The sequence below is a fragment of the Paramormyrops kingsleyae genome, chromosome 5 (assembly GCF_048594095.1).
Source record: "Paramormyrops kingsleyae isolate MSU_618 chromosome 5, PKINGS_0.4, whole genome shotgun sequence".
Taxonomy (NCBI): domain Eukaryota; kingdom Metazoa; phylum Chordata; class Actinopteri; order Osteoglossiformes; family Mormyridae; genus Paramormyrops; species Paramormyrops kingsleyae.
The window spans coordinates 8,276,868-8,298,897 of NC_132801.1; the positions used below are offsets into that span (position 1 = coordinate 8,276,868).

The window sequence follows — 22,030 nt, forward strand, 5'->3', positions numbered from 1 at the left end:
TTTGGGACACTCAGGAAGGACTGCGGTTAGCGATGCGATTTGGGGCAGGCTACTCACACACGCACTCAGAGAGATGTGTGTTATTTTCTACCCAATCTGAATTGCAAACGCATTTCTCTGTGATTGTCACACACCCCAGTGGAGAGAATTAGCCGCCTCTCCCAATTACTGCCCTCTAAAGTAGCAAAGAGCTAATTAACAGCTAAACCACAGGTACAGTCTCTCAGGCTTCCACGCATGCCAGCCTTCCTCCGTGCATCAGGACCGAAGTCGCTTCCAATTGAATTAAAGAGCAAGTTTCCAAAACTCACGTAATCCATTTTTGTTGTCTTTGAGATGAGACAGGCAATAACCTTAAGTTAGGCTTCCTCGTCATATGCTGCAGTGTTGGGAACCAAAATTCACTCTGTCTTAATGTCATCCAAATTCCCAAAACTCCACTGAAATTTTCTCAACACCATATCCCGTGGACTGAGTCAGCTTTGGAAATTTGCCCTTCGATTGCTCTCAAGTGCACAGGATGGTGAGGAGAAGGTGTGCCGCTACCTAATGTCATACTTCTGCCATGCCCATAATTATGGGGCTGTGGAGTGTCCCCAATGCGTGTTCTCACACATATAACGATCTCCTGGCTTTCCTCTTGCCTGACTTTGTGGAACCTTTCTGACATACTGCATGTCATCAACACCTCACACCTCTCCTTCTAGGTGGGGCTCTCACACCACACGTTCCACAAACCAGCCAGCGGCTTTTCACACGCCACCCCCCCAATCAGTCACCATCTCAGAGATATTATATTACATATTCTAGTACTCTCATGTCTGCTGGTTAATTAAGCAGCTGGATTCAGAGGGACTGATCTTTTACTGTTGGGGGTGCGGGAGTGGGAGCTCACTGGCATTAGGGTTAAAATGTGTAGAGAAGTGGGGGGGGGGGCAGAGCAAGAGAAGGAGGGAGGGCTGGACATGGCAGACAGAGGAGGGGGGGCAGTATGAGAGAAAAATAGGACGAGAGACCAGGGCTTATATAAGCTAACACTCCTTTCTACAATGGATAAGTAAAGTCAGGTGATGGGGGAGAAAACGGGGGGGGGCCTAAATGGGGCATAAAAACATAATAAGGAAAAAGAAGAAAAAGGAAGTGAGTGTGAAATTCTGGGGGCGTTTGCCGCGAAAAAGAAACGGCACTGTGATTCCCGGCTTGGCATTGCGCGATGGATATTTAATGAGATTTACGACATCATAATTTTTTTAACACAAATGATTTTTATTACTCTGCCAAAAAAAATGACACGAAGAAATTAACGGTGACTTTCCCGAGAATAGTGATGTACGTCATATTTAATACGCTGCTTCTGTTCCTCACCCAGGTGTGGTTGTTAATTTATAGAATGTCATTAACTCTGTTATTTTAAGTAGGACCAGAGGACAGCTAGCATTTTCATCAAATATTTCAACAATACTTAAGGGTTTTAGGTCACTGCTCTTCTCAGTGGTACCACAGCAAACATCTAAAATGATGTAATATGATGCCACTGAAGAAAAGTGTCATGCGCATTTTTTAAATAAAATGAGGCACAAATGAAATGTTTCTATTCCATTAGTGCATGTCAAGCCGGACATTTAGTCGCAGTCCATTGATGTACGGCTGGACACTAGTGCCATCTTGTGGACAGTAATATTATTGCGCTTCTTATTTCACGTGCACTCATACAGCATGTGAAGAAAGCCAGGTCTCCCTTCTTTCCCAGCGCCCCCCTGTGTTATGTAGGCCCCACTGCAACTCAGCATCTTTTTCCAGCTACAATCCGCACCTGTTGTTAGATGAGGGCTTCTGCTAAATTTCAACGTTAATAATAGCTTTTCATAGCTCTGGGTGCACTCGCTCCCTGACCAAAGAGGCCATTTTTACCTACAGCTCCCTGAGGATGTTACGGTGTGTTGGTAAGGACCTCTGACATGCCATCACCCTTATTTGCTCCTGAAAGCACAAGGCGCTCCCCACCGCATCAGCTGCCTTTTTGGGCTGGTCACGTGACCTGAAGGCACCTCCCACCACCTTGGGCCTTTGCTGCTCGTGCGCCGATGGGCCCTGCCCACCGGCTAAGGCCCCCTGGAGGAACACCACCGCAACTGCAGCTCCACCACAAAAAGCACTCTCACCAAAAATCCATTTGACGGAGTTTATTTTATCAGGTGGAAGTAGATAATGAAATAATGACAACTTACTGCATTAATCAAACAGTTAAATACACAAAATAGTTTAAAATCCATCAGGGATGGTCTTATTTTAACGTAGCAACTAGAATCGCAATTAAGTATTAACATTTATGTTCATAATTAGTCAAGCAATACATATAACTATTATAATATATAACACTGATGATGATCACATTAATAAATGATATTAAAAAATTAAAAATGGCAAGATAATTATGTATTTGTGTCAGTACAGTATTCCAGTTTAACAGATGTTGTCCATCAGTCGTGCTGTGACCCTCGACTCCGCCTGCGGTGACACACGTTCTTCGCTGTGATTGGCTATCTCCCCCCATCACCAGGCCCCCGTGGGGTTCACATGGGAAGGCAGATGTGACAGCGATTGGAAGAGAGCACCATAATCTCCCATTACTATTACTTACTGCACAATAGTTAACTGGGACACCAGGGGAACCCGGAGGCTCCTTATTGGATAAGCCGCAGATTTACATCACAGGTCACTAACGTCCCTGAAGCCGGCTTCTCGGGTGGCCTTACAAACCAACTGCAGTGGAAACAAAAACTAGACCACAGCTGTTATTCAGTTCAACATTCAAACGTGTGGAAATAAAGGGAACCGACTCCGATGGATGTAACTAATCTGATTCGGCCTCTGAAGCCAGCGTGAAAAACCTCATAACTCAAAACCAGTGACTTAACTGGGACTACACTGGGAGAAAGCATCCATCCCTGAATACCCAGTGGGCACATTTAAACGGTTCTTAATCATATGCACACCTGCTTGGACCACGAATGCATGGGCTATCTGATAAATTTAACAATAAAAAGGGTACTGAAGCAGTATTGCTTCACAGCTGCAGGGTAAGGAGGTCTCAGTCCCTTCTATGTGTGGAGACTGCATGCTCTCACGATGTTTGCACAGCTTTCTATTGGCTAGTCTGCACTCCTTTCCAAAGACACAAAGTTAGAGTAACTGTCTTCTCTTAAGCCTATAATGTGAGTGTGCCTTGCGATGGACCAGTACCCCATCCAGGGAGTCCCCTGCCTGACACAAACTTCAGGCCCACCATGTTCCCGTACCGGGGAACCGGTTACAGAAGACAGAGTTTTCAAGGTGTTCTTTGGGTGACGTTTCACAAACCTTCCACACTAACCCACTTACGTCTCACACCAGGACGCTGCCCACACTGTGCTGGAATTCAGAGCTTTCTCGCAACTCTGGACCGACACGGTTAGGCCGACGGCATAAGAACACCACGCACAAGCCGGTCAATCCAACTTTTATTCTCTATCAAAGGAGACAGGCAATCGGAAATCATCAGAAAACCTTTGTCCCGCGGTGGAGACGGAGAATCTAAGATTGCTTTCAACATAATGAAATCCGAGTGGGATGATGAAACCAAACTCAGACTAAGCAATCGTGCCGTCACAAGATGCTGGCGTGTCGGGTACCAGTCCACTGCACACTGCCTCCCACAGTCCAACAAGAGGAACACTTGTGGCCCAAAGGCTAATTCTATGACCGTACTGCTGCACAATGCCATTTCACAGCTTCTCATGGAGTACTTCAAGTTGCATTCCCCTTCATGCCAAATATAATTGTTTACTTTCCCAATTGTTTTTAATGTAATTCCTTGCACATCACACTTGATACTGGTCAAATTATTACGCAACATTTTGTAAAGGACACTTTTGGTCACATTTTATCCTAAGTCGTTCCAACAAACGCTGCATTGCTACTAGTGAATTGTGATATCAGATTTGGCAATCAACATTCACTCTGAATTGAAAAGCAAATTAAACCTACAAAAGAGAGATTTGGCATGAAACACAGCTGCCCAAAACCTTTCATATAAAAAATGGAGGATTCTGATGTGCAAAAAGGGCCCTAGAATGCTTGTTTTTAAATCAGGGTCATTGAGTGACTTTAATAAATAACCTGACCGTTTTCTAGAAGCATGCCTGCAGACGAGGACTGCAGCTGATGCCAGGAAGCACAGGCCGCGAGGCAGGAGACAAACTGGACAGGGTGCCAATTTAAAAGATTATCTATATTACTACAGCTAGAGAGGCTGCAGCCGGCCAGCAGGAGGCGACAAGAGAGACTGGGCCTCAGCCGCTTCTCCTACCGGGTCTGTTCCCCTCCACGCCTCTCTGTGACAAAAGGTGCCCGGTTCGTTTCGCCCGCAGACTGCCGGCCACTGCGGATCGCGGGAGAGGACGGAGCCCAACGCGCGGCGCGGCGCGGCGCGGCCCGGCACGGGAACTCCAAGCACAGCACGCTTTCAGCTACGGTACGTTTTGTTTAAGAAGGACAACAACAACGTGTGTTTGTAACGGCACTGTAATGTAGAAGTCGTTTACAGTAACGTGTGTAAGGGTCTGCGATGCTGAGTGTTTCTTAAGCTAGATTAGAATAAGGAAATGACAGTAATGATATAAATACATGCCCCCCCCCCCAAACACCCCCAGGAGAGGTCTGCAGCTCTGCTCCCAGTAGCCCCCCGTGGCTCCTTGGGTTTGCTCCTTGCTAATCCTGAGCCTAGTGCCAAGCAAAGGTTTACAATGACATTCAAAGTGTCTGTGTGACATAAGAAGGCCACGGTTTAAAAAAGCTGGACTAAGAAGTGAGACTTCAGCCGAAGATCTAGAGTGAGCCCCCCACCCTCCCCACCCCATGTAGCTGGTGTCTGGTCAATGTATCCCTGAGCCCCCCCCCCCCCCATATGTGTCCACAGTCACAGAAATCAAAGGCCAGACTGGTTTAACACCGTGAATGTGCCACATACTGTATATTCACAACTGTGTCATAATGTTAAAAAAATGATTTTAGATGATGGGCTCTCTAAAGATCAGAGCGAGAAGCTGAAGTCTAAGCTGGCGTGAGACAGGGAGTTTGCTGGTACGAGGAGACCACAAAGAGAGTCACCAGATGCAGGGCTGCAGAGCTCTCAGGGGCCAGAGACACGTCCTGTCTTATACATATCACTCCGGAAACAGGGGCAGGGTCGGGGAGTCTATCTCTGGCTGTCTTGTCCGTTGATCACATTTCCCCCTGGGGGAGCAATGGTGATGGAATCCAGTAGGGGGCGCAGAGCCTGACCGAAGGGCCTGGGGGGATGAAGAAAGATGGGTCACAGATCCACAGGCATCTCCTCAAAGAACGCCAAGCGGGCACAGCACGGGACACCTAAAGCCCTCGCAGGCCCCTCTGACAGACTGTTATTAGGGTAACAGCCAATGACATTCACAGAAATACACAAATGCTACTAGTACAAATTAGCATTATATGAATAAATACTCGTTGTTGAAGGATGCCAACTAAAGTGCATTGACTTGTTCAGAAATAAACTAAAAAAGGAAATCACAACAGTTTAGGTATATAAAAATGTGCCTATATAAAATGTATACTAATAATATGCGTGTTATTATTTTCAATACTATTGCACTGTGAACAATAGAAAAAGGTACAAAATTTCCATTGAACTCTTTTTAACCTCAACATGTCCTTGTTTTCATACTGAATATTCAGGTCAACTTCTACCTATTACGTGCCCTGTGAATTCAGCCTTTCTCTGCAGCGTTTGCTAAATCAGTTTAGCCGACGGGTGGGGACTCACGTGGAGAGGACCTCCGACGGCAGGTCTGTAATGTACGCAGGGATTTTGCAGCCTGTCAGGAACTGCGCCACCTCGTTGGTAAAGGTGTTGCAGTTGTGCTCAAACAGCCGATACCTGTCCGCTCTTGCATGGGGAAAACAGGAGCGCTTACAGAAAGTTGCACTTCTGCACTTTGACATGTGCACTTGGATATCCAGCAGGGCCTGCCCAGGCCAGTATCTCACCTGTATGTAGATTCCCCCAGTGAGGACAGGTACTCCATAAAAATCTCCTCAGTCACCTCTGTGCTGCCCAGATCCACAATGGTGTTGGGCTCTCCCAGTAGCGTTCCACCCTAAAACAAAGCATCAATATTGAATATTCATGTATCAGTTTTACATCATCTTCCATTGCCGAAAACCAGTTCCAATACGTATAATATGCCAAAGATAAATCTGTCTACCTTTCCAATTGTATTTTACGTAATTCCTTGCACATCACACTTGATACAAGTCAAAGTATTACACAACATTTTGTAAAGAACACAAGTACAGAAGACAGTAAAAAAAAAAAAATCCCCGGATATTTGCTCCGCCCCCAAATACCGAGGATGCAACGGGCTGCATCCTCGCCGATCGAGACCAATCCCTTGATTCATTGCGCCCCAAGTTCTTGGGAGGCAAGGTAGCAAAACCGGTCAAGACCATAAGCACGACCTTCGCCTTCTTCGTATTGAGATTCACTTGCTATTCTTGGTAACCATAAACAAATCCCAGAATGCACCGCGCAAGAGCCATGGAACAGTTTGTATGGCATGTAGTAATAATTTATTAATCTAAATTTTAAATGTTTGTCATTTTATTTTTCCCAGAAAAATTATTCACAACGAAACACAAACACAAAACACAGAGATTATCATGCTGGTGGTAATTTTTCCAAGTCTTGTGCTCAAGATTGTTTTACTTCTAAGTACAATTAAGCCAAGCCGACGGTTTGAGGACGTTTAAAATCCTTCTTGAAATTACCGGCGAACATCCTGTTATTCCTTCTCCTCCGAAGAAGAACTCCTCTCCGTAGACCACGATGGAGGTGTGCCTGCAAAAGGGAACCCAAAGTCAACCCTTCACCAGTTACATGTTAGCGTTTCTGGTCGGTTGAGGGTTAACGAAGGCCTACCATATCCCGTCGAGCTGTTTTCCTGCGGAATAAAAACACAGAGATATTAAAGCGCTTCAGCTATGAGCTTTTATGATTCCTCACTAAGTATCTATATGCCCGGCGACACGGTAAAATGGCTGCACAGCCTTCATTTAACCGCTGCCAGATAACCGAGCCGATGACAGCGGCCATCTGACAGATAAATCTGACTATCCTAAACATCTAAACATGATCCTAAACATCTAAAAATGACATAATAAACGATCGATCATACTGTTTCGTGGTGTTTTTCTAGCCGTAACCCAAAAACACTACTATAGCGACACTTAGCAGCAGCATCTATTAAGATCTGGGTGTTTATAAACTGTCATAACCCTGTATATGTAAATATAAAGAATGCATCATGGCGAAAGTGAATCTCGACCCGGTTTGGCCACCTGTCGCAGGCCGTCGCATTGCCCGCCACCCCTTACCCAGCATGATGGGGCTGAGCTGGCGCGCCATGCCCCTGGACAGGTCGTAGATGTACAGCTTCACGGCGTACGTCGCGTTAGGCTGGTCCATGGCGTCCAGCCGAAATGCTCCAAGCCCTCGGTACGGCTTTAGAAACAGCAGCCCCGGCTGTGATGAGGTGCCTCGTAACGCGACCTGCAGGAAATATCAGCGGGGGCTTTAAATGCAAACGTCCTTCTTCCGCAGGACAAAAGCGAAACCGGCGAAGAAAGGCGGCGCGGTGACAGGCACGGTGTCTGCGGAAATCAGCTGAAGAGCTGCGCGATGCTGTGTCACCGTGACTCACAGGCTCCGGACACACAGGGAAGGAGCCCGGTAGCTCAGTGGAGGCACAGAAAGCGACCCGGCGAATCTTTTCGTACAGTTACGTCATTGCTTAGTGAATAGGGTTATATTCCATACCCAGCAAGCAGGTTCGGTGCACAATAAACAGGAAAACAAAATTCATCTTTAAATAACGAAGGCGGGGGTCAAATACAAAGTGCAAGGGTTTAACAATCCGTGTCTAGGTACAAAACTCCTGCACACTGAGATTTTCGTCTTTAATTGATGGTATTTTAATGACAGTTGAAATCATTCATGGATCTTCCATAACCTTTTATCCCTACCAGTGTTGGAAATGTAACACTGGAAATGTAATCACATCAGTCACAAACAATGAAAGAATCAGACTATGAGCCTGTATCACGACGCCGGATTTAATTCTTGCTTAACCAGATAACTTCTTGGATTTAAGGAACCCTCGTTTAAATGGACATTTTAGTGCGGGTTATTCGGCTAGTCAAGAAATCCTGCTTCATGATTATTATTATTATTATTATTATTATTATTATTATTATTATTATTATTATAGCTGAAAAGCAGGATACTAAGCACGGTCATCAACAACCAATCAGAATGAACCCGGAACTATACGACTATGTACGTTACGTCTTACGTCAACGTCTAGCTTACGTGCTCGTTCCAGCGGAAACTCGGAGCAGCATTTCTGAGAGTGAGATAATAGTGGTCTGTGTAGGCTGTTGGTGAGTGTCTGCTAATACTTCCCACATTTATTTGAGAAGTTATGTCTGTGTGGTGTTGCTGCTGTACGTATTACAGTCTTTTCAGTGGCATATAACTCAAAGTAGCTAGCTAGGTTGCTTGTTATCCTGTGCACCATATGCATTTCGACCTGTAAAACTTTCATGCACTTTAATTGGTCGAGCCTGTTGAGGCTCCGGATGTTTACATCGCTTGTCTGTTAACGGACGTTTATGTCGATTGTTGTTTTAAACACCTAAAATGCTGAAATAAATTTACAGATGTGACCAAGCCCGTCGACAATGGCAGCGTGGCAGGAATACTATCGGGACGAGGATGATGAGGTTGAACAGGAGGAAGGGGAGGAACTTACTGGTAAGCAAGATCAGTCTGTTGAACTGCCGCCTTGCATGCAGCGGTTAACTAATGTGATTTTTATTGGTGCACAAATGTTGTTTTTGTGCAACTTTAGTGGATTACAAGTACAGTGGGCGTGACAGTCTGGTGTTTCTGGTGGACGCCTCCAAGGAGATGTTTATAAAGGGAGAAAATGGAGAGCCTTCCAACTTCGACATGACCATGGAGGTAGTTAACTTTCCCTGTGATATTTAGTCGCACTGTCCGTCTCTCTGCTCCCTTTCAGGCTGTGTGTGACTATAAGCATTGGAGAATCTCTGCATTTCCAAACTCATCCCTCCCTCTCCCCCTACGCTTCTGCAGTGTGTCCGCAACGTCTACACCAGCAAGATCATCAGCAGCGACCGGGACCTGATGGCACTGGTGTTCTACAGCACTCAGCACACCCAGAACTTCCAGAACTCCTTCAAGAATGTCTATGTTTACCATGATCTTGACTCACCGGGGGGGTATTCCAGAAAGCAGGTTATGTGACATACCCGGGTAAGTTTAAGGGTAAGTTAGTGGATAACCTCAACTTTCGGTTCCAAAAACGGAGGTTAACTTTCTGGGTATGTACGTAACCATAGCAGCTTACTCCCTGAAGATAACCTGCTACTGAGCAGGTTATGTTCCAGGGTAAGTTTGTTGCAGAAGGTTACTGAGCATGGCGTGCCCTTTTGATGACGATCCTGTGAACGTGGAGGCATAAATTATACAAGGTTTTTTTCGCCGGGAGAGCGTTATAAGACCGCGTATTGATGTCTTGTCATTTCCTAATGATTATTTGAAAAAGCGTTATCAGTTTTCAAAAGAATCGTTCATTTACTTAACATCTCTTGAAACCGCATATTGCAAATGTTACAAACCCAAACCGCGGGTCTGCGCTTAGCACAGAAAACATTCTGTGCATAGCACTTCGGTTTTTTGCGTCAGGGCATTTTTTGTACAATATGGGCGACGCAGAGCATATAGGAAAGGCAACTGTGTGTAGAGCCGTTCGTACAGTATGTCTGGTACTTAACGCTTCTTACACACGTTTGTACAGTTCCCTGTCCATAAAGCTCTGCGTGTTATTAAAGAGGAATTCCACAGAGTGGTAGGTTTGTCCTTTGTAGTAAAATCTATGATGCATATTTAATATATAGTCATACTATTTATATCTATAGCCTACATGTATTCATCCTGCACACACACACACACTTGATGCTTCCCTATATGACTTTCTATTTCAGGGTTTCCAAATGTAATTTGGAATACATGTAATACATGTATAGTGACAATAAAAGGCATTCATTCATTCATTCATTCATAATTGGGTGCATTGATGGCACCTACATTCCTATTAAAGCTCCTTCAATAAATGAGGGAGACTATGTTAATAGATAGATAGATAGATAGATAGATAGATAGATGTCTTTATTGTCACTATACAAGTACAGCGAGATAGCGGAGGAAATCTATTATCTATTAGTATCAATGTGCAGGTAACTTGATTTTGTATCCTTAATTTTTTGCCTTGTTAAAATCATCAAACTCATTACTTTTTTCCACTAACTATAGGTAATCATTACAGGACAGTACAATGCTGGTTACCACTGGTTGCCCTCAGATGGGGTGAGGGGAGGTGGTGGTGGGCTCCCGCCAGTTAGACGGGCTTCAGCCTTTTTTCTATTAGCTACATGACAGAAAGAATATACTAAATCGTGTTTAATAAATAGTTAAGTGATCGTGTAATCAATTACCTTTTTGCAGAATGTTTTTGTGTTTCATTTTGACTTGGCTCAAAGTTCTTCTGTCTCCAGAAGGATTACACCTTATTAAATAAGAAACCATATAGGCCTATTCCTAGTCGATACACATTGTTATTTTAACCTAAAGAAATGAATGGCAGGAAAAGTAAATGCTTTCATAGTGATTTAACAGTAAAAAGGATGCGGACGGGTTATGTGTTTAATTATTTTGCATTATAATAAAAGGGGAGGCGATGTCAAATTTGCAATTTAATACACACGCATTTACTCTGTCCGTTATTTTTTGCCAAGCCAACTCTTTCTTTAGCCGATGCAGCCGTATTGCTTTTTTTCATTATTATTGGCTTGAATTCCTCATATGCGTGCATTAAAACTTCCAACTCCGCCTCTGTGAAGTATGCCGCTCTCTTTTTTTCACTTTGATTTTCCATTTTGACTCATGAAATCGGCGATCAATTGAAAGCGTCTTTATGTATGCACGGTGCACGCGCATTAACTCTGGGTAACCAATAGGAGGTTGATTGAACTTACTCTTCTCAGGTGTTTTGGAACCGACATACTCATGGTATGCGGGTTTGGGGTATATCAACCCAGAGGTTAAGATTTACCAAATGGTAAGTTAACCAAGCTTTCTGGAATACCCCCCTGGTGAGTGGTATGCAGCCCCTGTTTCACAACAGGGGGTCTGTTGGTCCAATGTACCCAATGTGGATGGTGCAGGTGCTGTGGGCCTTGTGGTTTTATTGGCTATGGAAACAGCTGTAATGTAACCATAACCATTGAAATAATTCCGTTTTAAGGTATTTTTTTCTACTGCCAGATTATTTGTGTATGTAGATGAATCTCTTACATCATAAAGTGCTGGTACTTAATTCCTTGTTAAAATTCACTGTGAACTTACTGTACTTCTAACATTGTTGGTATTTCTCTGATCTCGCTATCAGTACTGACTGGATGTTGATCTCGTCGCCCAAGGGGTCGGAGACGGTTTTATCTGGTGGAACACAATAATTTAAATGTAAATCTTTTTTTTGGGGGCGGGGGGGCAGAGAATGAATGAAGGCAAATTAACCCCCAATATTTACACGTCCCCCTTGGTTCCTACGCCCATGTTTTTAGCTTTGTGAACCCCACCTCTATGACACGCTCTGTGCGTCTCCCGGCAGGAGCCAAGCGGGTGCAGGAGGTGGACAGCCTGCGTGGGGAGAAGGGGGCAAAGCTGGCTGGCGAGACCCTGGGTAGCGGGGAGACGTCGCTGGGCGACGCGCTCTGGTGCTGCTCCAACCTCTACAGCGACATCAAGCTGCGTCTCTCCCACAAGCGGCTCATGATCTTTACCTGCCGGGACAATCCCCATGACGCGGATGCGGGCCGCGACCTGAGCGCCCGCACCAAGGCGGGGGACCTCAAGGACACGGGTGGGTACGGCATGCGATGTTTTGGGAACCTTTAGGAGGAGGAGCAGCAAGAACCTTCCTGCATAAACGAGCGGTGTGGGTTCCTTTTCCGCACAGGCGTGGTCATCGATCTGATGCATCTGAAAAAGCAGGGGGGTTTCGACATCTCCCTCTTCTTCTGTGACATCATCAGCATCCCTGAGGGTGAGGAGGACCTTGGGCTGCAGATGGAGCCCTGCTCCAAGCTGGAGCAGCTGCAGAAGAGGGTGCGGGCCAAGGAGATGAAGAAGAGGGCACAGACTAGGTGATGGTTTTCTGAAGGCTGAGTGTGTCATTCCTGCCCCTGGCTCAGTGATCCTGGAGTTTGGGCTCTATGTCTCTGTCTCCCTCTCTCTGCCTCTGTCTCTCTGCCTCTGTCTCTCTGTCTCTCCCTCTCTCTCTCCCTCTCTCTGCCTCTGTCTCTCTGACTCTCTCTCTCTCTCATGTAATTTCCTCCTTAAGTACAGGCATGCCGTTGATTGAATTGATGTCTGTATTGTTCATGGTGTGTGGTGTCTTGTGTCCTCTCCTGTCTGGATGGGTCCCTGCTTTGCCGATGCACCTGTTGGACGTGTATCCACTGTACACAAACTACTCCAACCCCTGGGCCTCGCCTACTTCCACCCCAGGCTGAGGCTGTCTCTAGGTGATGGCGTGAGCATTGCAGTGGGTTTGTACGTGCTGGCCAGGAAAGCCACCAAGCCGTCCGCCGTCCGCCTCTACCGGGACACCAACGAGCCCGTCATCACCAAGACCCGCCTCTACAACACACAGACAGGTGGCCTGCTGCTGCCCAGTGACACCAAAAGGGCCCAGGTAGAGAGAAATGCAGGTGTTTATAAAGGGGCCAGCAGGGGGCATAATGGTTAAAGATCTGGAACTAGCCAAAGGCTCTGTTTAAATGTTGGTAGGGTAAAGCGGGTAGTGAATTCTTTCCATTAATATTTAACTGTAAAAAAACATGCATGGGTTGATTTGGATGATGGTCATTTGTCTAGTACAGTGGTTCTCAAACCAGTCCTGAGGAATTTCAGGAAATTGGGAGAGAGCAAAAATGTGGACCGTCTATAGGTCCCCGAGGACTGGTTTGAGAAACACTGGTCTAGTAATCACAGAAGTAAGCCATCCACTGCTTATGTTCACTGTCATAATGGGCGCTTAGAGTTTTTCCTGCCTCCTTCCTGACTCAGGTGTACGGGAAGAGGCAGATCGTGTTTGAGAAGGCTGAGGTTGAGGAGCTGAAGAGGTTTGATGAGCCGGGTCTGGTCCTCATGGGCTTCAAGCCCATGAACCGGCTAAAGTTGCACCATCACATCCGGCCCTCGCTCTTCGTGTTCCCTGAGGAAGAGATGGTCACGGGTTAGTACCACAGTCTGACATGGGGGGGGGTGGTGGTACCACTATTTCCCCTCTCTCTCTGTCGTTGGTGCAGGAAGCTCCTGCCTGTTCACAGCCCTGCTGCGTCGGTGCAGTGAGAGGGGTGTGTTCGCCGTGTGCAAATACACCCCCCGGCACAACACGCCGCCGCGTTTCGTGGCCCTGGTTCCCCAAAGGGAGGAGCTGGACGACGACAAAGTGCAAGTCACACCTGCGGGTATGATACCTGCTACCATGGCAAGCAAGTCCCGCATAGCTGGTTGCTATTGGGGCGTCCAATGGGCATCCCTGGTTTCTGCTGCCCCGCCCACCGTTAACACGCTTTCGCCGTCCCAGGGTTCCACTTGATATTCCTGCCATACGCGGACGACGTGCGGACTCTGGACACCCCGAAGTTCCCCCCTGCTGATGGCTCGCAGGTCGAGAAGATGAAGGAGATCGTGCAAAAGCTGAGGTTCCCTTACAGGTGCCACGCGCTAAAGGGCCCCGCCGTCTCCATGGAAACGTAGTGTAATATCATTGGATACATGGAACGTTCAGCCAATAACGCTTCATGTACTACAAATTAAGAGCATTTAAACACATGGCAATGCCTGCAAGGGAGGGGGTCTCACTGGCTGAGTGCTGTTTCTGTGCAGTGAAACTCATGCATTCCGTAGCTGCTGACACGCCTCCCTCACGTGCCCTGTGTGTCTCTCAGGAGTGACTCTTTTGAGAACCCTGTCCTGCAGCAGCACTTCAGGAACCTCGAAGCTTTGGCGTTGGACATGCTGGAACCTGAACCCATAGAAGACTTGACACGTAGGTCCAGTTTCTGGATATGGGATTTCCCCACCGAAATTACGAAGGCGTATGCGAGTGAAGAGGAGATTGCACAGCGCAGTGTGCAATAATCTGTGCCATTTATGATTTATAAATAAACTGTCCATCCTAGATGGGATGCTGTTCTGTCACAGGGCAGACACACTCACTCCGTGGGGTCCGTAAATATGACTAGTAGGAATGTTATCAGCATAGTTACTTACCCAAAAAGTCAGGTGTTCAGCGAGACAAACCCTAAAGCCGTCAGCACGCTCCGGTCCCCAAACAATGAGTTTTTCATCAGTTTGTTTCTCGTGCGATTAAGGCTTCTATCTCGGCCTCGCTGGAATTCAAGGTAGCTGGCTGATTCATCTTTTATGAATGGTATTTGGGTTTTACTATTTTCAGGGTGAGTCACGGCATTTTGGTCACATTTAGGAGGGAGTCTTTCTCCTGAGTGAACGCGCTTTTTGATGCCTGCTTTTTTGGTTTTGGACTGAACCGCATTTTTAAAACTTATCAGATTTTGTCGTCGTAGTTTAATGCAGCATTTCTGATAGTGCCAATTAAATACTGCTTTTCGTTTGTCAGAGTCCCAAAATGGCTTCTCTAAGCCATTCTAGAAGCAGTTTGTGTGTTCAGAAGCTGAAGAAGCCTTTCTGTCACTGCCCACAGAATTCCCCATAAAAGATTTTCAGTCTTCTTCAAAACTCACGTGAAAACAGAACAAATGCCCTCATCGGGTTTTTCTGTGTTGGTTTTTTTTCCCCACCCTGTCGACCTTCCAGTGCCCAAAGTGGAGATGATTGACCGCCGTCTGGGACCTCTGGCACAGGAGTTTAAGGACTTGGTTTATCCTGCTGGCTACAACCCCGAGAGCAAGTCGACGACCAAGCGTAAACCCGGTAAGGATTCAGCGGCGGCCTGGAGGCAGACTAATTGCACACATCTAAGCCATAGAGTGTGTTAATGTTTATGAAATGTACTGCAGTGGTTATCAGACTTGGTAAATATCAATAATAGCAGCAGAAAGATGACCACTATGTTACCAGAATGCATCCCATTGTGTTTCCGTGCCGACAGCCGTGGCAGGGGGCGGAGCAGAGAAGAAGCCCAAGTTAGAGGTATCCGAGGAAGACCTGCGGGCTCACGTGAAGAACGGCACTCTGGGAAAGCTAACTGTGCCGGTCCTTAAGGAGGCCTGCAAGCAGTTTGGGGTGCGGACCACTGGCACTAAGAAGCAGGAACTTATTGATGCACTAATCGCACAACTGTCAAAATGAGCCAAATGTAAAGGGTGGAGCTTCTGCTGATTGGTGGATTGAATTATTTGGACAGCAGAAAGAGAAGCCTTAAAATCCTAATTGAAATCATCCAGCTCTACATTTACTGCTGCCAGTTTGGTTACTTTGGTTAGTCTCACAACCGTGCTGCCCCTCCGGGGGTGCCGATGATGCCCCCTGCAGCATTACAGTTGATATTGCACCACGAGACCAACAGCGCTTTATACTGTAGGGAGACTATGTGCGGTTTTCCTGCAAATTGACTTGATCTCATATCCAAGGCTGCACCGAGCTGGTGACAGGAATATGATTTTCTCTTAAATTGCGTTTTGATACAAGATTAATAAAACAAAGTTTTCATGCTGTGATTTATGAGATTCTTCGTGCCTGGATGTTTTTCAGCGATTGTGTCCGTTGCGTCCTGTTTGTGTTTCTGTGAAGCTCGCCTGGGTTTATAACAATCGCCTTCCTCGGCTGTCTCCCTTGAACTTTCCTCACCTATAATGGAAACAAGACGGTGAAAAGCCCCCGTCATTCTGTCAAGCTTGAAAGTGAAACTTTTAATGAGGGATAAAGGAGACGGTTGTCAAAGTCGAGAGAAAACGGCAGGGATATAACTGTGCGAGCTTTCAGCCAGTGGGGGGGCGGCTGCAAATACAGCAAAATAGCCTTGGGTGGGTATTATCAGCAATTACAAAGTAAGTGTGTGTGTGTGTGTGTGTGTCAGACACAAAACACCTGTGTGTCATTTTGGGTGTATTCCTGTTTTGAAAGAACGATCTGCATGAAAGCTGTTTCTTTTAATTATATAACACAAAAATGACATCATGCCTGTGCATGATGTGTTGTTTCTGTGCTCTGGTTCACTGTACAGCAGTATGCTCTCCAGAAAGGGTCAGAACATTATTAGGTATTGTTAACTAATACCATGTTTATGATATTTGAGATCTGAGGATAAACTTCAGGAGCGTGATAATACAATCACAGCTGTGGTATTCACACGGAGTCAGATACAATGGTAATTGCCATAGTCGCTTTCCATCTGTCGTTATCTGTTGTGGTTGTTGTGTGTGCATCTGCAGTAAAAGTAAACAGAAAAAGGTTTACACTTAAAAAAAAAAAAATGTGTACGCCTGCCCCACTGTAAATTGTCCATAGTAGGCCTACATTTTTATTCAATTCTTCAATTTTATATCACGTTTTCCTGCTTCAGTGCCTCCACCCGTAATAAAGGGATGGAAACGGCCGATCTAACCCTTGTAAATTAGTAATGCGTTTTGCAGCTGCGGAGCAGTCAGCCCCACGCAGGAAAGGCAGTTCAACAACAGCGCGTTAAGCTGCCATCGCTTACCTGGCTCGGTAAGGACTGCACACGTTGCTTGGTAACCGGAGCAGCAGCTGTACTGAGGGAGGATGGGCAAGGTTTAAGACAGCTTGATGCATGCCTCTGTACAAAAGCTGTGAATAAACACACTTATTGCCCTTGAGGTTGCAGTACACAACACTTTCGATTGGTTGGGGTCTGTTGTCCCAACTTTGTGGCAGTGATGCAAACCGGTCTTGCTCCTGAGCTGACCTTGTTGAAATCTCTCACCTGAGCCGGCCTGACCATTCTGTGGATCTCAGTATTCTGCTCTTTGTGGTAATGACCTGTGGCTGGTCTGCTTTGATCAGCTACTACCTTTTGCTGTCGTACAGGTAAAAATACTGTGTATTTAAAACTGAATCATCCCCCTGCAATGGAGATATATACAAAAACTTAGTCTGCTATAATCACACAGAAGAACTAAAATACTGGGAACATGGGATGGTGATTAAGGTCCAGGATTTGTATCTGAACCGTTACTGGTCTTAGTCTGAGGTGTGACTATGCTGTTGTGGCCTTCACAAAGATTCCATTACAAATTGATACCCTCTAAATTAGTAATATTCAAAGCTATTAATTTTTGTTTCAGTTTTAGTAGCAAATGTGTAACAATAATAACAGTGAGAAGATTTTTGATTTTAGGGAAAGTGTGATGATGTGACTTACAGGCCTTGTTGATGTGGCGGTCTCAGTTCTGGAAGCTTGCAGTGGGCAGGCAATATGTAAATTATCCATATGGAACGTCCACCCAGCTTCTACCCACATAGCTAATCGCTCGCGGGAGTTTTACACAAAAATGTTCTGAAGGCAGAAGGAAAAACGATTGGTTCAGAGAGATAGCCAATCAAATTGTGGGGGAGGTGGGTCCAACCAATCAGATGTATTGGTTCCGCCTCATCCAGTTGCTTGGGCCCACCTCCTCCACAATCTGATATCCTTCTGTCCCCAGAACATTTTTGTGTAAACTCCCATGAGCTATCTAATACAGGACTGCAATGGGTGCAGAGACACAAGAAACACATGGTACATTCGAGGAATGTGTGTCCATCACAGGACATACACACAATCATAAATAAACTTTGATTTGTTTTAATATACTAAAGGCAATCTGGAGACACTTGTAGTGCCTAACTGTGTATTTATGGACTGTGTGAAGAAGCCAGTGTACCAGAAAAAGCCCACATAACAGAGGAAGAGTGTAATAAGGAGCACACACATGTCAGGTTTTGAGACAACAGCGTTACCCTCTCAGTCACCTCCATATGGGAAATATATCAAAGGAATGTTTTGAAATTAATGGATGGAGACTGTAATGCATGTTACATTAGAACATTTTATATGCAAATTTATTATTGAAGATTAGGAAATTATACGTAAGATGCTAAATAGATGTAAAAATCAAACTACTGGCCATCTGCAATGTGTCAGGTTTGTCCGTGATGTGCAGGGTTACAGCAGAAGCAGGCGGGGTCATGGAGTCCCCACAATGGCACCGACCTCCATCTGCTCAGAGGGAGACTGAATGAAGCAGACTGCTGTCACTCACTCCTCAGGGCAAAGTGACAGGTCCGCTGTCACCTGCTGGTGCCCGTTTCGGAGACAGAGCCACGCTACCTCCGAAGCGAAATGCTCGCTGCCATGGAGATGAGCAGTCTGCGTTTCCTGTGACAAGCCTCGACTCTCCTGCCCCTCAGCCTGAAATGAGGGGGGCATCTGTGCCCCCCCCCCCCCCGCTGTGAACACTGGGCTCCACGAAAGGTGGACTCCGTCATGTAAAGAGCCATTTAAAAACCAGCTGTTAGCGGATTTTGATGACCCTCCGCAAAATGAGCCCTGCACAGAACGTGGGCAATGGGGGTGCCTATGAATGTTTGCTGAAGTGTTCAAGCAAACAAATCTCCCCGCCCTGGCATTTCAGCATATAAACAAAGAGCTCTGTTTAGCTATCAGTGACTCTTTCACTTACATACACACACTTGTCCTTCTAACCGCATGTCTAATGGCTCGTGGGAATTTTACTTGTCATTTCATGAAAAAACACCTGAAAATCCATCCTCTGTTTGACACCCAAAAAGGCTTCATTTCACATCTAGGAAACTGGCACCTATCTGGTCGGTGATTTTGTGGCTTAATTTCAGGGCACGCACGCAACCATATGCTAGGGGCAATTTAGAGCCGCTGATTAGCCTGATTTTGGGATGAAACCCGCATGATAGAAATAAACTCCACACACACAGAGCAGAGGAGGAATTCGATCCCCTGACCCTAGAGTCACAAGGCACCATTCCCCCTTGTCCTTGTTCCAATAGACCAGTGTTTCCCAATCCGGTCCTCGGGAACCCCCAGCCGGTCCACATTTTTGTCCCTCCCAGCTCCCAGTAGGAAAAACATGGACTGCCAGGGGGTTCCCGAGGACCGGACTGGGAAACACTGCAATAGACAGCGTTTCTTAAAACATGAGTCATGCATTTTGTGTGTGACGTTGACAGTGTAATACAGTGGTTCTCAATCTTTGGAAATCCCCCAAAAAACCTGGTCAAGTTTAGTGACCTCTTCCAATATGATAAATTTCAGGGTGACGGGAGGCAGCTAGGTACTACCCAGGGAGTGCAGAAGAAAAAAATCTTTAAAACCTTTTTTTTTACCATATTCAGAAAATCATCTTACGACCCCTGTCAATTTTTGGTGACCCGCTAGCGTGGGTCGTGACCACAGTTTGAGTGCCGCTGCTGTAACACATAGTGCGAAACGGAAAGGATTAAGAAAACCGAAAGGAACTCACACCCCAGTGGTCATATTGCATACAAGTGCTGAGTTATTTTAGAAATCACTCTAAAGCAGGACTGTGGGGAGTCTGGGGACATGTATGCGTCATACTAACGTGTCATGCTGAAGATGATGGGTCTCCGAGCCACAAGACATGTATGCTGTTCATCCCTCGCCCGGCGCTGCTTCTGTCTTCGATCCCTTAATGGTCCCTTTAGCAGGACAGCGACGCAGTGATGCAGAGAACAAATGTTCAGCGTAGTTACTTCGATCTCTGGGCCCCTTTTATGTGCCTGAGCCCCAGTGTCTATACACATCCCCAACCATCTGCACGTCAGCGGGCGGGCGATCGGTGAACTGCAATGACACGAGGCGCAGAGCGATTTCTTCGCACTTTCCGTCTTTGGGGCGCCCTGACACCATCTGGGTCTAATACATAAATGTTTAACGTGGGGAAAACACCAAAGCATTCGTGTTATTTGAACTGACTCCCGCATATTTGCAAAGTAACAGACTCATCGAGAACTAATTTATCTGCTGCCAGCAAAATGAAAACGGCAACAAGTTGATCACCGCCCGCTCCAAGACTGCATGACATACTGTAGACATGCGTTTTAAATGTTATTGCCTTTTACCCCTAAGGTACTGAAAACTACCAAAAACGTCCCTGACCCTGTGTTACTTAAGTTCACACAACAGATATATAGTAGGAACTATTTAATTGTTTTCAATGATACGCATAAAAGACCGCATTTAAAGAACCACTTTATACACTCAAGAAAATGGACGTTGATCTATTAGGTAATAATAGCTGCAATTATTTAGTTTAGATTCCATTTGCTGACATAAACAGAAATGCATGTCATTGGAGTGCCATTGTACTGGCACATCTATTTTTGGAAATACATCAGACCATCCATAATCCATCTGCTACGGGGAGCCTCTGCAGATTCGGAAAAACATGGTTCATGTATGGCGCTGCACTTCATTTTGTACGTGTTTGTATTGCGAATGCGCTTATACATGTAACTAAAATGTTAAGAGCTTGCAAATAACTAAATTGACTGAACTATACGTGCTGTGTGATCCGGGTTCCTTGAGAGTCACAGAAACAGTTACCTCAGTTACCTACAGCAGAGTATAAAAAGGCGATGTTAACGGGTATCATCGAACATATATATGCATGCTTTTAAAAGTTGTTTTGACTGTCCCTGGGTTTTATTAACTTTTTTAAAAATTACAGAAGACGCTCAATAATTAGTGGAGTTCAGATTGTAAAACCAGCGCATCTGGGTCTCCCGGTATAGCGAATGTAATTTAATGAAAGGAAGTTAGAATGCAATTACCAGAATATTCTGAAGCAGTCCTTGTTGATGTTCCCGGAATATTTAGGACAAGCATTAAAATAACCAGGTTTCCGGTAACACGTCGAACAACACGCAATTTTATACTCATTATTGAAAGGCTAAACGTATCGCATTTATTGTGCATCAGTTTTAAAAAAAACATCCGCAGAACAAACCCGGCGCTTTGTGTGAAAAGCTCAAACGGTGTTAGATGAAACAATACGGGTCAGGTAGTACAGGTAATGTGGGATGATATGGGAGAATGTTCAGTGATATAAATAAAATAGGAAAATACAGAATCCAATTAAAAGATGGTCGTGATAGTTATACTTAACACAGCCGTATGGGATCCACATCTGTTAGTGCTGGAGGTAGCCAATATCTATGGCAGATCATAGATAGTCGTATCGTTCTTTAAAAACCTGTATTTTAGGTGAATAAAATATTACCAGTAGTAATAAAATTATACCTTCTTACTGTGTTAGGACATAGTGCGAAAGTGTTCTTTTTATTTGACATTTATATTTACAAAATGCCCAGTTGTTTGTTCATCCATTGATACTCATTATTATGGTTATTTCTGTCTCAAGAATTCCGAATGAAAATACTACGTTGCACTAAAGTGTTGTTTAGTTAAGCCACATTCATATCTGGGATGGCATTCTTATCCCTAAATGCGTTGTATGGGACTGTATCTGTTGTACGCCAGTATGCTTAGCTGGGAAGTGTGCCATATCTAGGTTATGCTATGTACGGATCCGCTTCACTTAACACGATAATTAAAGTTAAGGGCTACTGCACTCATAAAGCTGTTTGAATTAGCCTAGGCCTATATAAACGTCATAGAAATGTGGTACAAACTGCCAAAAGTTGTCCATCTTCAGTTGAATTTTAATATCTGAACTTGTCATTGGTTAACTGTAACTTAAAAATCAGCAGTGGTCTCGGCGGCGTGCGCGAACGCGTGTGCCTTCAGTTTCGAGCTAACGGCGT

General features: G+C 45.4%; 2 protein-coding genes across 2 annotated transcripts; one reads left to right on the forward strand and one right to left on the reverse strand.

Moving 5' to 3' along the window:
- Positions 1-2,168: 2,168 nt before the first annotated feature.
- On the reverse strand, positions 2,169-8,231 carry desi1a (desumoylating isopeptidase 1a). Its single transcript, XM_023814583.2, has 6 exons — positions 7,450-8,231; positions 6,995-7,016; positions 6,844-6,913; positions 6,064-6,173; positions 5,840-5,962; positions 2,169-5,330 (listed from the first exon to the last, which is right to left on the reverse strand). The coding sequence occupies exons 1-6, from the start codon at positions 7,538-7,540 to the stop codon at positions 5,237-5,239; spliced, it is 510 nt and encodes a 169-aa protein (XP_023670351.1). The 5' UTR covers positions 7,541-8,231; the 3' UTR covers positions 2,169-5,236.
- A 140-nt stretch (positions 8,232-8,371) lies between these two features.
- On the forward strand, positions 8,372-15,927 carry xrcc6 (X-ray repair complementing defective repair in Chinese hamster cells 6). Its single transcript, XM_072712010.1, has 13 exons — positions 8,372-8,514; positions 8,794-8,887; positions 8,985-9,097; positions 9,233-9,394; positions 11,837-12,080; positions 12,177-12,363; positions 12,728-12,914; positions 13,289-13,457; positions 13,531-13,692; positions 13,812-13,941; positions 14,176-14,276; positions 15,065-15,181; positions 15,360-15,927. The coding sequence occupies exons 2-13, from the start codon at positions 8,815-8,817 to the stop codon at positions 15,557-15,559; spliced, it is 1,845 nt and encodes a 614-aa protein (XP_072568111.1). The 5' UTR covers positions 8,372-8,514; positions 8,794-8,814; the 3' UTR covers positions 15,560-15,927.
- Positions 15,928-22,030: the final 6,103 nt, after the last annotated feature.